This window comes from Chrysochloris asiatica, unplaced genomic scaffold (assembly GCF_000296735.1).
Source record: "Chrysochloris asiatica unplaced genomic scaffold, ChrAsi1.0 scaffold00049, whole genome shotgun sequence".
NCBI classification, from domain to species: Eukaryota; Metazoa; Chordata; class Mammalia; order Afrosoricida; family Chrysochloridae; genus Chrysochloris; species Chrysochloris asiatica.
The window spans coordinates 11,341,185-11,356,739 of NW_006408567.1; the positions used below are offsets into that span (position 1 = coordinate 11,341,185).

At 39.8% G+C, this 15,555-nt stretch overlaps 1 protein-coding gene across 1 annotated transcript in view; it reads left to right on the forward strand.

The window, feature by feature from the left end:
* ITSN1 (intersectin 1 (SH3 domain protein)) overlaps positions 1 to 15,555 on the forward strand; it is a 352,172-nt gene that overhangs the window by 221,324 nt on the left and 115,293 nt on the right. Inside the window, exons 20-22 of the mRNA XM_006862548.1 lie at positions 54 to 68; positions 9,361 to 9,608; positions 11,727 to 11,886. Coding sequence (XP_006862610.1) covers positions 54 to 68; positions 9,361 to 9,608; positions 11,727 to 11,886 — 423 coding nt within the window. The remainder of the gene's footprint in view (positions 1 to 53; positions 69 to 9,360; positions 9,609 to 11,726; positions 11,887 to 15,555) is intronic.

Below are 15,555 nucleotides of genomic sequence, written 5' to 3' on the forward strand. Positions count from 1 at the left end.
CTCATTAAACATATATTTTGCCTTGCTTTTGAACCTTTGCTTTCCTGGTGGAGGTTAAAGGGGAATGGGTAAGTGCTGTGTAACTGTCAGGAAGTCTACATCTTATCAATGTTTTGTTCTTTTTGATCACTTTAATTCTATGTAAGTACACATTTCTTTGGGTTTTGTCATGGCAATAGAAATATGTTTGAGTTTGTGTAGTAGGTTGCACTTAAAAAAAAAGACAAAAAGGTATAAATGCTCTGAGTTTGTGTATCTGGTTTCTATCTGGTAGGATCTATTTTTAATAATAACTTAAAGACTGTATTTAGCAAGTCTCCATTTCAGATCATGTATAAAAATAAGTTTCCAAGTAAATCAAACTTAAAAGATGAAATTTTAACCATATTGAAAGAATAGGAGAGAATTTGGGTTATTTTTGTGGCTAAGAAAGACCTTTTTCTAAGCTATGGAAAAGCAGAAAATATAAAAGACAAAGATGGACCGAGTTGACCATATCAAAAATTAAAATTTCTGTATTATAAAATATGACAGGATAGTAGCCATATTGCATAAAGAGCTCCAGTAGGTTAGTTATGAAAAAGAGCCATAAGCCTTGAAAAAGTTGGCAGAGGACATTCACAGATGAAGAAAAGCACATGATTTTTCTTAAAAATGTGAAAAGATGCTTATCTTTCTTGGTGATCAGGAAATGCACATTAAAACAACAAGATGGCATTGTGGCATTTTTTTCTTCGTCTGTCAAATGAGCAAGTTAAAAGGTTTGATAATATCCAGCTTTGTTAGTAGTATATAAAAGTGGGGGAACCATATACACTGTCAGCCCCCAAAGCAAATCCACTGCTATCAAGTCAATTCCAACTCCTGTTGCTGGGTGAGAGCTGTCAAATTGATTCTGACTCATAATAACCAAGGGACGACTGATGAGTTTGAACCTCCAACCTTGTGATTAGCCGTCCAGTACTTATCCTACAGTGCCACACTCCTAGCAACTCTATGTAGGGTTTCCAAGACTACCAGTCTTTACAGGAACAGGCAACCTCATCTTTCTAAAGAGGAGCCACTGGTGGATAGGAAACACCAGCCTTGCTGTTAGCAGCTCAGTGCCTAACTCACAGTGCTGCCAGAGCGCCTACAGTGTCAGCAGGGTTGTATATATTGGTTAAACCATTTGGAAGGCAATTTGGCAATACCTGTTAAAATTTAAAATTTCCATTCCTCTTTACCCAGAAATTCTACTTTTTCATCTCCCAGTGGTCAGTTTTTGATATATGCACTACTATATGTATACATGAATGTTCATCCTGCAGTATAATTGTTAAAAGTAGAAAGGGAAACAGCTCAAATGTTCACCAATAAAAAGATGATTAAATTTTGATATAGTTCAACAGAAAGTACAATGAGATGTTTAAAGATTATACAAATATAAAAGAAAGCTAATGGAAAAACAGAAATAATCTGTAGAGTGTCATTACATTTATGTTTTCAGCTGTATGTATGTATATGTGTTTGTAGATACACCGTTAACAGTCTTGAAATGTATACATTCAACTGTTAGTGGGTTCTGCTGGGAATTAAGTAAAGAAAGGGCTTTCATATTTGATTTTGTATTCTTTTATTTTATTTTCAAATTTACTTCATTTGTAACTTCAAAAACACTAAAAAATTAATTTGACCTCAGAGACAAGTACATATCAAGATTGGAATGTTGTTTACTTTAACTCAGACCTCTCGAATATGTAATGAAATGTAGAATGCCCTATGCCTAAAAAGGCTTACTTTATTGGTTGCTGTAGAACCAATACCTATCTATTTTAATTTTGTACACAACAAACTGTGACATTCCAAATGCCATTCAGCATATTTATGAGGATGTATGTCAGTGCAAAAAATGGAAATTGGCGTGTAATAAATAACAACAGGTTTTTAAATTTTTTTATTACTTTAAGTTTACAGTTAAGAAACAGAACATTCCCTTTAGTCTCTTTTGGTTGAATTAGCAAAGGCTCACTCTTACTTTTGTGGGCTGTGGTGATAGTGGTTCTCAGATTTCTCAAACTTCTTTGAAAAATAACTAATGATTAATAATTAAACAAAATTTATTTTTTTGATGTAGGAAGTCTTATGGGCTTTAAAGAAAGATTTTGATAAAACTTTATTATCAACCCCATTTTCCACAAAAATATTATTTTCATGGTTCCAGAAAACTTGATGTGAGTTGTTCAAGAAAATGTTGTTCATCACAAGTATGTATGTGTGTGTGTGTGTGTGTGTGTGTGTATATATATATTTGCATAGAGAGAGAGAGAGAATGTGTGTGTGTGTGTGTGTCCTGGTGTGGTACTGTGGTACTGGACTGCAAGGTTGGCAGTTCAGGCTAACCAGCTGCTCCTTAGAAACCCTATACAGGTTGCTGTAAGTCGGAACCAACTTGACGGCACTTAACAACAACATATATATTTGATGGTGTTGTTAGGTGTCATCAAATTATTTTTTGACTCACAGCAAGCCCATGTGACAGAGTACAACTGTCCCATAAGGTTTTCTCATCTGAAATCTTCATGTGGTGCTGTGATAAGCACTGGACCACAAGCTCATTTTGAACTGTAAGGTCGGCAGTTCAAATCCACCAGCTACTCCTCGGAAACACTATATAGGGCCACTATGAGTCTGCACAGGACAACAACAGCAACAATCTTTATGGAAACAAATCACCAGAGCCTGGGTCTGGCTGAAATGCCTGTCCCAACAAACTTAACTGCTTGTCCCATCAGGATGCCTATGTGTGCCTTTCTTAGGTAGTCACTGCAGCTGCTAGGATTTTAAAAGAGAAAAGAAATCAGTGTGAGCTGATGTGTTCAGGAAAGACTTCTTAGTGGAAGCTTCTAAGTTGGGTTTGATCTTGTTGACAGCTAAGATTTAGAAACTTTGGAAATATACTGCCTTTCTTCTAATCTTGGGGTCCTTGTACTTGAAGGAACAAATTACATTAGGCATCTGTAATGTTTAAAAATATTGTTAGAAATTAAAAGATCTTTGCTAACTGCTGTTCTGTTGAGGTTTATCCAAGGAACACAGGCTGGAAGACATTTTCAGAGATCATTTAACTAAGCGATTCCAAAATGCTGATCACTGGATGTAACCAAGTACATCAGAACTAGTTAGAGCGCTTTAAAACACACACACAAATAAATACTCCAGAACGCACCCCCAGAGACTCTGGGATCTGTTAATCCAATGTAGGTGGTTCTGTTAGGATGTTAGTTTCAGGAATCACCGATCTAACCTAGTCTCTTTTTCCTGTCAGAACTAGTCCTGAATAATTTCTGGAAAATCACTTATTACTGTTTCCAAGGAAGAATCGTAAATAAGGAACTTATTTGATATTTATCAACATCAGGTAGTCAATTCATTCTAAAAATTTTTATTTTCTAGTAACAATTTTTATTTCTTGTAACAATTTGAACTCATTTTTTTCCCCTTGTTCTTCTGGTAAAGAAATAGTCTTACTGTTTCCCTCTGGCAGTGTTAGGGGAAACCTAATATATTGAGCTACCAAAAACATGAAACATTCATCTTGGACACATCTAGGTACTTGCAGGTTCAAGTTTACACAGTAGAAAATGTTGGCTATCCATGGTTTGTTTTGTTTTTGTCATTTTGTGAGGGAAGGTGGAATTTGTTTATCTTCTTTATGACTAGGTCAGAGGTTTTAGAAATATAGATACTACTTAGCAAAAGTGGTGTTATTGTTGTTATGTGCTATAGAGTTGGTTCCAACTCAAAGCGACCCTGTATAGGGTTTTCAAGGGACTTATTTACTAGGGGTAGCTGATGAGTTTGAACCTCTAACCTGGTGATTAAGGGTCCAGTGTTTATCCTACAGCACCACACCAAAGATCACAGACACTAACCATAATAAATATTGAGAAAAGAGGCATATATATACAATGCATTTATTTTGAGGCTTTTGCTTAATGGATTTGAATCTGACAGTGACTATATGCGTTTGACCATTGCATCAATACCCTACAATGTAACAGGGTACCATTACTAATTAATTATGATTACTAACATTGTATAGACCAGCTCTGTAACATATGTTCAGGTATGTAAGGAATAGCTGGAGTTTATGCTTCTCACTTTGATGATGCTCTACTAGAATGACCTCACATATTTTGTGTTATTGCTGTGGGCCTGGTTAAATGAAATTGTAAATCAGTCTATATTATAGTCAGCCACTTATATAGACGTTTACCTGGCTTTTCTTTATCCATCATAATCTCATGTAATATTTTCCCACATTTGAATTGGCATTTTGGGTAAAGTTTTCCAAATCCAGGAAGAAATATTTTTCATTTTTATTTGTTGATCTTTGTTCTTTTTGTAAGTGGCTAATTATGAGTCAGAACTGACTTGACAACACGTAACATCAACAACAACAATATAATTTAGATCTTAAGAATGAATTTTTATTATATCCTTTGAAGCTTAGAATTTAATTGTAATTATCCACTAAGAATAATGGATTCCTTTAAGAATAAATCAGACTAATTGGGATTGTTGTTTGGCCACAGTTCCCCAGTGAGTTTCCTTGGTTAAAAGTGAAATACTAGGGAGCTTGCTGTTGCCCTTAGGGATGGGAAAAGCTCTTACTTGCAGAGAGAAGAGATTGGTGCCCTCCTCCATCCTAAGTATATAGCCACCCTTTGTTGACGAGACTCATTTCTGTCATATCTGGTGACAGGGCTGGGTGTGGTCAGTTAACTAGGGTGTGAGCTCTATCTGCCTATGTGGTAGAGCATTGTGTCAGATCCGGTTTCAAATGGTTACCAGGTATTCATAACTAGATAAGACACTGCGTCTAAAGGGAATGACAGTAAACAGTAGGACATAATGAAATAAAACAGCTGGAAATAAAGGATGCCCACCTTGGACAGACCAGTAGGAGCCCCAGACAAGTAGTGGTCAAGAATTGAATTCAGGTGCCTGGAGGATTACTGGAAAGAAAACAGTGGCAGACGAGGGTACTAGGTATGTTCCTAGAATAAGGAACTCCCTCTATAGATTGTAATCTAAACAAGGAGGGGTGAAGGAGAGACCAGAATTTTATATACTTTTAGTTCATTTGACAATGTTATAAATGTCATCAATGCTCACAACAGCCTTAATGCGGAAAGTACTCTGATTATGTACATTTTACAGATGAGGAAAGTGTTGCTTGAGGTCAAGACAGCAAGTTAATGAATTGTAGAATCTGTATTTAAATTGAATCTACGTAACTGCAGTGCCACATTCTCCATCATCACACCTTGCAGTCTTGTGGCCATGTGGTACTGTGTGTTTGGCTCATTCCTGGTGGTGCCATTCTTGGTCCTAGAATAGAGTGGAGGGTGGTGGAACTTGGCCGTTGAACTTCTTGAGAAGTCGGGGAGGCTCTTGCATGACCTGGCCTAGAAACAGTTGCTTCCAGTACAGAACAGCTGCCAAGATGAAATGCATCACAATATCACCAATAAATATAAATGAGAAAGGAGAGACATATGTTGTTGTTGTTGTTAAGTGCCATCGAGTCGGGTCCGACCCATAGCGACCCTGTACAGGGTTTCCGAGGGTGTAAATCTTTATAGTCATTGATTTAAACATAAAATCAGACCCAAGTGGTGGTGGTGGGGAGGGGGGATCATCTTAAATCCTCATGTAGAGGAACAGTTGGGACTGCCCAGAAAAAGGAAATTAAGAACAAAACAGTGTGGGAGATTGGAATGAAAAGTGGTTAATGTGTTCACATATGATAGAAGTGTTAACAAGAATGGCAGAACTGTAAAGCCCCAAATAGAACCTTTGAGAATATTAGTGCACTGTATCTGAGGGAACTCCTTTTTGGTTATTTAGAGAATTCTCAGCTTTAAAAATGATTTTCATCCTTGAAAACAAAGGTTTCCTAAGATGGAACAGCAAGCAAATGTTCCCTGCTTACTGACTATTTTGCAAGTAACATGTAGTAAGCTCTGAATCCTACTTTCATCCTTACCTAAAGTATATATATATTTTTAAATCCAAGTAAGCTAATAACAATTATGGTCCTTAGGGTGTGTACCTAAGAATGGAATTGCAAGATCATATTTCTAGGTTTTTAAGGAAGTGCCATACTATTTTCCATAGCATATAAGTGTTCTTATCTCTCTACAGACTTGCCAACATTTGTTATTTTTTGTGTGTGTATATATATGTGTGTTTTTCTTCACTAGTGCCATTATTGCTGTGTTGAAATGGTATCTCACTCTAGTTCTGGTGTGGTGCTTTAGGATAAGCACAGGACTGCAAGGTCAGTTTGAACTGCAAGATTGTTGGTTTAAACCCACCAACTGCTCATCGGAAACTCTAGACAGGGTCGCTATGAGTCAGAACCGACTCAACAGCACTTAACAGCAAACACTGATGGTGGAGTCCTGGTGTGCTGCTGTAGAATGAGTGCTGCCCTGCTAACTGTAAGATTGACAGTTCAAGTCCACTAACTCACTCCTTGGAAACCCTATACCAGGGTCATTATGAATCAGAACTGACTTGACAGCACTTAGCAACAATGGCTAATGAAAGGAACCCTGGTAGTATAGTGGGTTATGTGTTGGGCTGCTAACTTCAAGGTCAGCAGTTCAAGTCCACCAGATGTTCTGCAGGAGAAAGATGAGGCTTTTTGCTCTCGTAAAAATTTACAGCCTCAGAAACACTATACAGGGTTGCTATGAGTCGGAACCAACTCAATGGCACACAGCCACCACCACCTCCACCAATGGCTAATGAAAGGAACCCAGTAGCATGGAGGGTCATACATTGGGCTGTTAACTCAAGGTCAGTGGTTCAAACCCACCAGCTGCTCCAAGGAAGAAAGACGAGGCTACCTGTTCCCATAATGATTTGTAGTCTCAGAAACCCTCTGGGAAGCATTTCTAATTTGCACTGTAGGGTCTCTATAAGTCAGAATCAACTCAGTAGCAATGAGTTTGGATTTTTGGTTTAATGTGGTGCAGTAGGATAAACACTGGAACACAAGGTAGGTGGTTCAAACTTACCAGCCACTCCTCAAAAACGCTATACAGGGTCACTATGAGTTGGAACCAACTTCGTGTCACTTAACAATAACATAAATCATAATCAACTCAGTGGCAGTGGATTTGAATTTTTGATTTAATGGCTAATAATTTCAAGCATTTTTCCCATGTGTTTGTTAGCTGCCTGAATGTCTTCTTTGGTGAAATGTCTGTCTATATCCTTTGCCCTTTTTTAATTGGATTGCTTGTATTTTTATTTTTGAGTTAAGATTTTCTATAAATTTTAAAGATAGGTTATAGTCAAAAAATTTTCCTCCTTTTACTTTTGGAGAAATCTTTTAAATGTTAAGCAACAAGAAATCTTAAATTCACACACACACACACACACACACACACACACAAGATTTACTAGTCTTACAAAAACTAGAGGAACTCATGAAACTATGACCCTAAGGCATTCTTCTGACCCAGAATGGAAGCCACTCCTGAAAACCAACTTTCAGCCAATTGTTATTGTTGTTAAGTACCGTGGAGTTGGTTCCGACTCATAGCGACCCTGTACAGGGTTTCTGAAGCTGTAAATCTTTACGGGAGCAAAAAGCCTCATCTTTCTCCTGTGGAATGGCTGGTAGTTTTGAACTGCTGATCTTGAGGTAAGCAGCCCGATTCGGAACCACTACGCTACCAGAGCTCCTTTCGGCCAAAAACTAGGCCCATAAAATAACACCCAAGAGGAACATGTTTCTTTGAACAATCAACTATGTGAGAAGAAAGGACAGCATTTGCAAAGATGAGCTGGCAGGAAGGACTAAATTCATAGGAAAGGAAAAGGGAAGCCAAGGTGGAAATGGAAAGAGTAGTGCCAGCACATTGAAGGAAAGTGAAACCAAGGTCATGGACACTTCATGGACAGACTATCGAATGGGAAACTCATGCACACTATCAACTTTCACCTAGAGCACAATAAAAAATTCACAAATATAAGGTTATATCCTATGATTCTACACTGAGTACAGATATCTGTTTCATTTGTTTAATAGACTTTTGCCCTTTTTTGTTTTTAAACTATTTGAATGGATTAGAAAACTGATATTTTTTTGTTTGTTGGTTTTGTTTTGTGTTTTTTTTTTTTTTTTTAGCACCATCATTGTGTAAGACCATAACTACTCAGTATCGTGATTTTTAAATAAACAGCATTAATATCCAGTAAAGTGTTCAATGTCTTATCTCCTTAGGCAACATGTAGAGGGATAAGATAGGGTCTCTGCCAACCATGCTAGTAATGAAAATTAGCTTCCAGGAGTGAATGTAATTGGGCTTCAGAATGGTTCTTCAGTTGCTTGTAAAATAGTGGGGGTAACTTGTAAAAATAAACAGTGAGTTTGGCCAGTGTGAATGATCCTTCTGTGAGTCAGCATTAAAGTAAAAGCAAGCATTAAAAGAACTTGGTATAATAAGTATCCTCTATGAGAACTGTGATCTGCAGAATCCTGTATTCCCCTGCATACTTTTGTGAATATTAAAGTTAAATTCATATGAAAGAAAACTATAGGACCTTAATAAAATAGATTGTTGCTGTATATAATCACTTCCTTAATGTTCTCATCATGTAGCTGTGTATTTTTAAATGACTAAGCACAGCAGTCCACTTTGCTTCCCTTGGAAACCATCCAAGTCTGTGTTTTTAACTTGTCCCTAGGCTGAATAAATGCTCCTTAGTTGTTTGAGTATTTTAAATTATTAAATTGATACTGATTGTACCCTTTGCTTTCAACTTTAAATATAAGTCCAAGTCAAATTATTTTTTAAAAACTAGTTGTATAGATTCTTGAATGATAAAGTCTGTCAGATCACTTTCCAATTCAAAATAACTCTAAAAATTTAAGCTGTGTGCCTTAGGTCTTTGAGCACTTTATCTTAACTGTCCTTATTAGAAAAAGAAGTATAAAAAGTAAGAACTTAAATTGCAGTACTTACTGTTTTGTTTTTTTCTCCCCTAAGTTAATGTTTGTTGCTGTTAAATGCCAGAGAGTCAGTTTGGACTCATAGAGACCGTATATAGGGTTCCTGAAGAGTGGCTGGTGGTTTGAACTGACAGCCTTGTGGTCAGCAGCCCAGTGCTTGTCCTACAGCACCACACCATTTTTCTCAGACACTCAGAATCAGAAAAAAAAAAAAGGGAGAAGAAGAAATCTCTAAGTAGTCCTTTTAAAAGGGCCAGAGGCCTAGGGCTTTGTTCTGGAAGGTATATGGTGTGTTGGGGGACTGACTATTTCCACTGACGTCGAACGTGGTGACTTTCCTGCAGGTGGATGAGAGCCAAACTGGAGAACCCGGATGGCTTGGAGGAGAATTAAAAGGGAAGACAGGATGGTTCCCTGCAAACTATGCAGAGAAAATTCTGGAAAACGAGGTTCCTGCCCCAGTCAAACCAGTGGCAGAGCTGACACCTGCCCCTGCACCGAAACTGGCTTTGCGGGAAAGCCCTGCTCCCTTGGCTGTACCCTCTTCAGAGCCCTCCACTACCCCCAACAACTGGGCCGACTTCAGCTCCACGTACGTGTAGCCATGCTATTTCTGATTGATTTTGAAATCTCAGTTTCGAAATCTTTTTTTTTAATCATTTGTTTGGTCTTGTGTTATACTGCTAAGGGAGTTGTTTTCATTACCACTTACTCCATCTGGTCTACCGGCAAATTGTGGGTTATATTCTCTGAACTGCATTTAATGATATCATTGCCTGAAAAATGACTTAGTGCAGTAAGAATAAAGACTATTATCCTGTCTAGTATGGAGACCTAGTGTGCTCTGTAGGATCAGCACTGGACTGTTAACTGCAAAGTTGGTAGTTCAAATCCACCAGCCCATCCTTGGAAACCATACACAGAGTCGCTATGAGTCAGAACCAACTTGACAGCACTTACTTAGCAACAACACCACCATTCTGTTTAGTTGGACAGTCTGTCTGTAGCTTTCATTCTTGTGGAAGAAATGGAGAAATAGTTTCCTAATCATCTGTTTTGACACCCATGTCAGGCAGTAAATGTCCAGTCATTTCCTGCATGTAAATAACGTTTTGTCTCTTTTTTACTGCGTTTCAGAATTGAACTCAGTCATGTGCTTTTGAAAATGATAGGAAGCTGTTCCTTTATGAACTTTCCACTGTCAACTAGTCTTATACAAAGATGCAGTGACATGAAGAGATGTGTACTCTTGGCTGCTGTTAGTTTTGTGTCCTTGGTCATCAGGAAATGGCATTAAAAACCAGTGTGTGACAGGGTGACATGAGAGCTGAGAGTGCCCACTATGGCACCCGCTCCCACACTTCCAGTTACAGGCCATTCAGTAGTCTGAGGCCATTTTATACTAGAATACAAGAGAAAGAGATTTGAATACATGTTTTCATTTTTCCCCCCACTAAGTAGCGTAGTGGTTACGAATCGGGCTGCGAACCTTAATGTCAGCGGTTCGAAACTACCAGCTGCTCTGTGGGAGAAAGATAAGGCTTTCTACTCCCGTAAAGATTTACACCCTTGGAAACCCTGTACAGGGTCGTTATGGGTCGGAACCCACTCGACAGCACTTAACAACAACAACAGTTACCTTCAGAAGAAACAAATCAAAGGCAAGAAGTCAAGATGTGGTGCCTGAGAAAAATCCAATGAAACCAGTAGAGGAAGGAAGGGAGATTACTGACCAAGGACAGGAAGAAGTGGAAGGGAGATTGTAATGGACTAGCCTGTTTGTCATAACCTATACAGGGTCGCTATGAGTCGGAACCAACTCAGCAGCACTTAACAGCAACAACAATTTCTTGTCTAAGTTTGCAGGTACTAAATAAGGTCTTCCTTACCTAATCTGTGCTTTTTAAAAAAATAGTCTTTTATTTTCATGACTTCCAAGTTGAAACTCTCATCCTGAGTTGAAAGGTTTTACTTTGTAAACCAGAGTTGAGGCTAAAATAGAAGACAAATGCCGTGTTTTCCAGGGTTTGGTCTTGCTATGGATGAGACGAGTGTGACTTCCTTCCATAGAGTGCAGCTCTCTCTTGTGTATATTGTAGGCATCCTGTTTTCTACACCAAAAATCTGGGCCTGTGATTCTCATTTTCAAATTAGTTACTTCTTATAAGCCCTTGCCATGGAGCCAGTTCCAACTCATGGTAACCCTATGTGTTATAGTATAGAATTGTTCAGGGTTGTCTTGATTATAATAGTCACAGAAGCAGCTGACGAGGCCTTTCTTCTGTGTAGTGTTGGGTAGGTTCAGAAGTCCAACGTTTAGGTTAGCAGTTGATCACAAACAACTTGCATTATCCAGGCTCTGATGTGTCTTTTTCAGTGCTGCTTGGTGTCATCGACTTGGTTCCAACCATAACAACCCTGTATAGGGTGCAGTCTTACCACGTTTCTGTTGCTCATTTTAACAAAAATACAGTACTTTATGAGCTTTCCTTCTCTGACAGGTTTCTGCCTTACACAGATTCTAATGTGTTGCCCCGTCCACTATTTCGTATACCCCTTACAAATGACAGTGGTGTATTGTTTGCATTTCATTAATGAGGAACTCAAGACTCAGAGAAACTGCAGTTTGCTTTAGATTTGTTGCTAGTGGTGAAGGAATGGTGTTACATGGGCTCACAGGTTATTTACAGTGATGTCCTTTTCTTTTCAGGTGGCCCACCAACACGAGTGAGAAACCAGAAACAGATAACTGGGACGCGTGGGCAGCCCAACCCTCGCTCACTGTCCCGAGTGCTGGCCAGTTACGGCAGAGATCGGCCTTTACGCCAGCCACGGTCACAGGCTCCTCTCCTTCTCCTGTGTTGGGCCAGGTAAAAACAGTCACTGGGAGGGCAGTATGAAGGACTTAGCATGCTATATGTACCAAAAATTCAGCAAATACTTATTGGTAATGTCATTTAGAATATGCCTTATCGTGTATCTGGGTCAGCTAGCAGTGTGGGATCCAGTTTAAGGCACCAGGTTTGTTGCCAACAGTGAATCGTGCACAGGAGGGTAAGCTTCTATCTGGACTGACTCGGGAAGCCTCTTCATTGCAGAAATGGCATTTGAGCTGTGTCTAGAGCAGTAGGTACAGTTTACTTTAAAATGAGAGGGCTGACTTACCAGACAAAACATGCAATCAGGACAGCCCTTAAGTAGAAGATCTGAGAGTGTGATTAGGGAAATCATGCCTGGTCAATTCATTTGTTCAAATCTTTTGTATATTTATCAGGTTAGGTAAAGCTCTTAAATGGCCAGCTAAGAATGAGTAATTTCTGAAAGAATAAAAGTGGCTATTCTAAATCTGCCACACAAGACCTCTTTAAAGTGTTGAAGAGCAAAGATGTCAGTTTGAGCACTAAGGTGTGCCTGACGCAAGCCATGGTATTTTCAATAACCTCATATGCATGTGAAAGCTGGACAGTGCATAAGGAAGATCGTAGAAGAATTGATGCATTGATGGATTGGCACAGTGGTCAGGCGTAGCAATGATTGTAAGGTTGGCACAGAACCAGGCAATGTTTTGTTCTGTTGTGCATAGGGCTGCTATGCGTTGATACCAAGTCAATGGCACCAAACCACAACAATTCTAAATATTTCTGTATTGCTTAGTGCAATAAGTATAAAGGAGTGAACTAATATCTATAAATAATGAAGTCAAGTACATAAAGCCAGGCATCTGGGGAATGATGGGCTTACACAAGGAACCTGGACAGAGCCCTGTGGAGGTATTCTGCAAGATGGTTAGTAGGAAGGCTTCAGGGCTGCAGAGCCAGCCAGGAGGCTGTTGCTATCATTTAAGTGAGAGCAAGGGAGGCCTGAGCTCAGCTTAGTAAACATTTTCTGTCTTGGGGAGGAAAACCATGTGAGGGGAGACTACAGAGAAGAGTCTAAAGATGGTCCCAATGCCTACGGGAGCACAAAGAAAGGAAGAAACAAAGAGGAAATTGAGTTTAGGTGGAAATTGGGAGAAAGGACAAGATGAGAGTTATAGGTAGAGTCTTCCCCAAAGAGAAATGGATCATATCAAGGGAGACAAAATAGAAAATACACAGGATTAATGTTTAGTCTGTGACCAGGAAGAAGAGGAACAACAGAGATGTGCTGTTGTTCTCTGCATCCATCCCAGCTTAGCACTGAACATCACAAATGCAAGGTGTTCATTCAATGGTGGCTGAGTGATGGAGGAGAGGGCACCTCCAGAGGAACTGTGCTCATTAAAGGCTGTGGTCATATTTAAGCAGAGACCACACAGTGTGGCGAATAGAATATCCTTATGTTTGTAGGTAGAGCCAGATTGCAAAAGAGTAAAGCCTAAATGAGTGGTGAGAAAGTGGGAAGACTTGTGAAGGAGAAGAGAAGGAGCAGGGCAGAGTGAGAGGTGCTGAGGTGCATGGGGAGTCGCCAATGGAGTGAGTATCCAAGTATTAAAACACAGAAAAGATGGGGTTCTTTTTCTTCTGGAAGAGGTAGGGTAAAGGGAGGCTGGAGAAAGGAGTTTGGGTTGTGCTGTGAGGCATCATTCTCAGTAAGGGTCCAGAGGTTCTGAGGGGTATAGGAGAGTTTCAGGAGGTGAAAAGAAGGAATAGAGAACAAAGAAAGGCAGGGCTGAATTTAACTGGAATCTCTGGTCATTGCACATTGATTTGGCTTTCTCTTACATATTTAACAGTTTGGGACTAGGAATAAAGATACTAAAGTAAACTGCCACTGAGGACAGAGGTGGCTCAGTGTTATGAAATCTCACCTTCCTTGCAGGAGACCTGGGTTTGATTCCTGGCCAGTGAATCTCATTTATCATTGGAGGCATCGGGATTGCTATGAAGCTGAACAGGTTTCAGTGGAGCTTCCAGACTAAGACAGACTAGAAAGAAATGCCTGGTAATCTTACTTTGAATATCAGCCACTGAAAGCCCTATGGATCATGGTGGTCTGAACCTGTTGTGTATGGGGTTGCCATCAGGAAATAACTCAACAACACCTAACAACAACAAGAAGCTACTTTTGTAACTGTTAGAGCAGATAATAAACTTTCTTAACAAACCTTTGAGATTTAGATTAAACCACTGCCTATGGTCACATAATTTGTAAGTGACAAACCTGGCATTTTAGCCCAGGCACAATTAGTTCACATCCATGTGAAAAGATTTGACAAGGCAGGCACAGCTAAGTGTCTCAAGGTTAAAGACACTGAAATACTAATGAAGGAACAGCTGAAATGGCTGGCTCGGGTCCATTGTTCCAAGCGAAGCAAGTGAAAGTGGCTGAGAGGATTCAGCTGTTCAGGAGGCTTTGGAGTCTGTAGTTTTGAGGGGAGGAGAGTCACTGCGAGGGTGACAGGTAAAGAGCTGAGCAGCACTGTAGGGCAGAGTTGAACTGCCCCCTAGAATTTCCAAGGCTGTGCATCTTTACAGAAGCAGGCTGGCGTGTCTTTGTCCCATGGTGTGCCTGGTGAGTTCCAACTGCTGACCTATTGGTTAGCAGCCGAGCGCTGAACTACTGTGCCACCAGGGCTCTTCCCTGGGGATGCTTGAAATCTAGAGAAAGTTCTGAAGGGTGTGAAGGAGTGCACAGCTAAGAGTGAAGGAATTGGGAGCATCATAGGTTTAAGAAGGTGAGAAGCCATGAAGACTGGGGTTTAAAGGTTACTGACATGAATGCAGAAATGATGTGACCCATTGTAAATTGAATTCTTCATTGGTCTACATGATCATTGTGAAGCATCAGTATGAAATAGTTTTCAAAGGCAAGTACAGATCTATTTTGAATAAATTGTTTTAGCGCATTATCTTTTGTTCCTTTCCACTTAGTTATATAAATGTTGACATTATTTTTTAGTAGTGGTTTAGGTATTGTAATGGTTTCTGCAACAGTTGTTTGGGGGACAATAAATCAAAAAGCTAATAAATGCCTCACCCTACCTTTCCAGTGTCAGCTCCTCCTACACTCCTCCATGATACTAGGCCACATGCACCCCTGGATTCTGCTCCTCTTCCTGGACCCATTGCCCGTGCTGTGCCCTCAGCTTGCAGTGCCCTGCCTCCGAAGCCCTAGCTATCAAAACCCGCCTCGTCCTTCCAGGCCCAACTCAAACACTGCCTCCTCTGTGAAAATCTCCCGGCTGCTCCCGGGCAGAACTCGCCCCTCTTTCCTGCCCATTTCCACAGTGAATAAATGGAACCTCTTTTTATCTTATTTTATTCTGCCAGGTGGTGGTATATGTAGTTGTTTTTATCTCTTCTTCCCCATTAATTGTTGTTTCCCTTGCTAGTAATATCTTCCTGACCGTTTTTATTGTGCTGTGTAGAGTCCCCGGGTGGTGCAGCCGCCTAATGCTTTCAGTTGGTAACGGAGAGGTTGGGAGTTTGAGTCTATACAGAGTTTTCCTGAGAAGAAAGTCCTGGTGATAAACTTCTAAAACCTCAGCCATTGGGAACTCTGTACAGTTCTAGTCTGACAGCAGCTGGCTTTATGGTTAATAAAGTGCCTCAACTCAA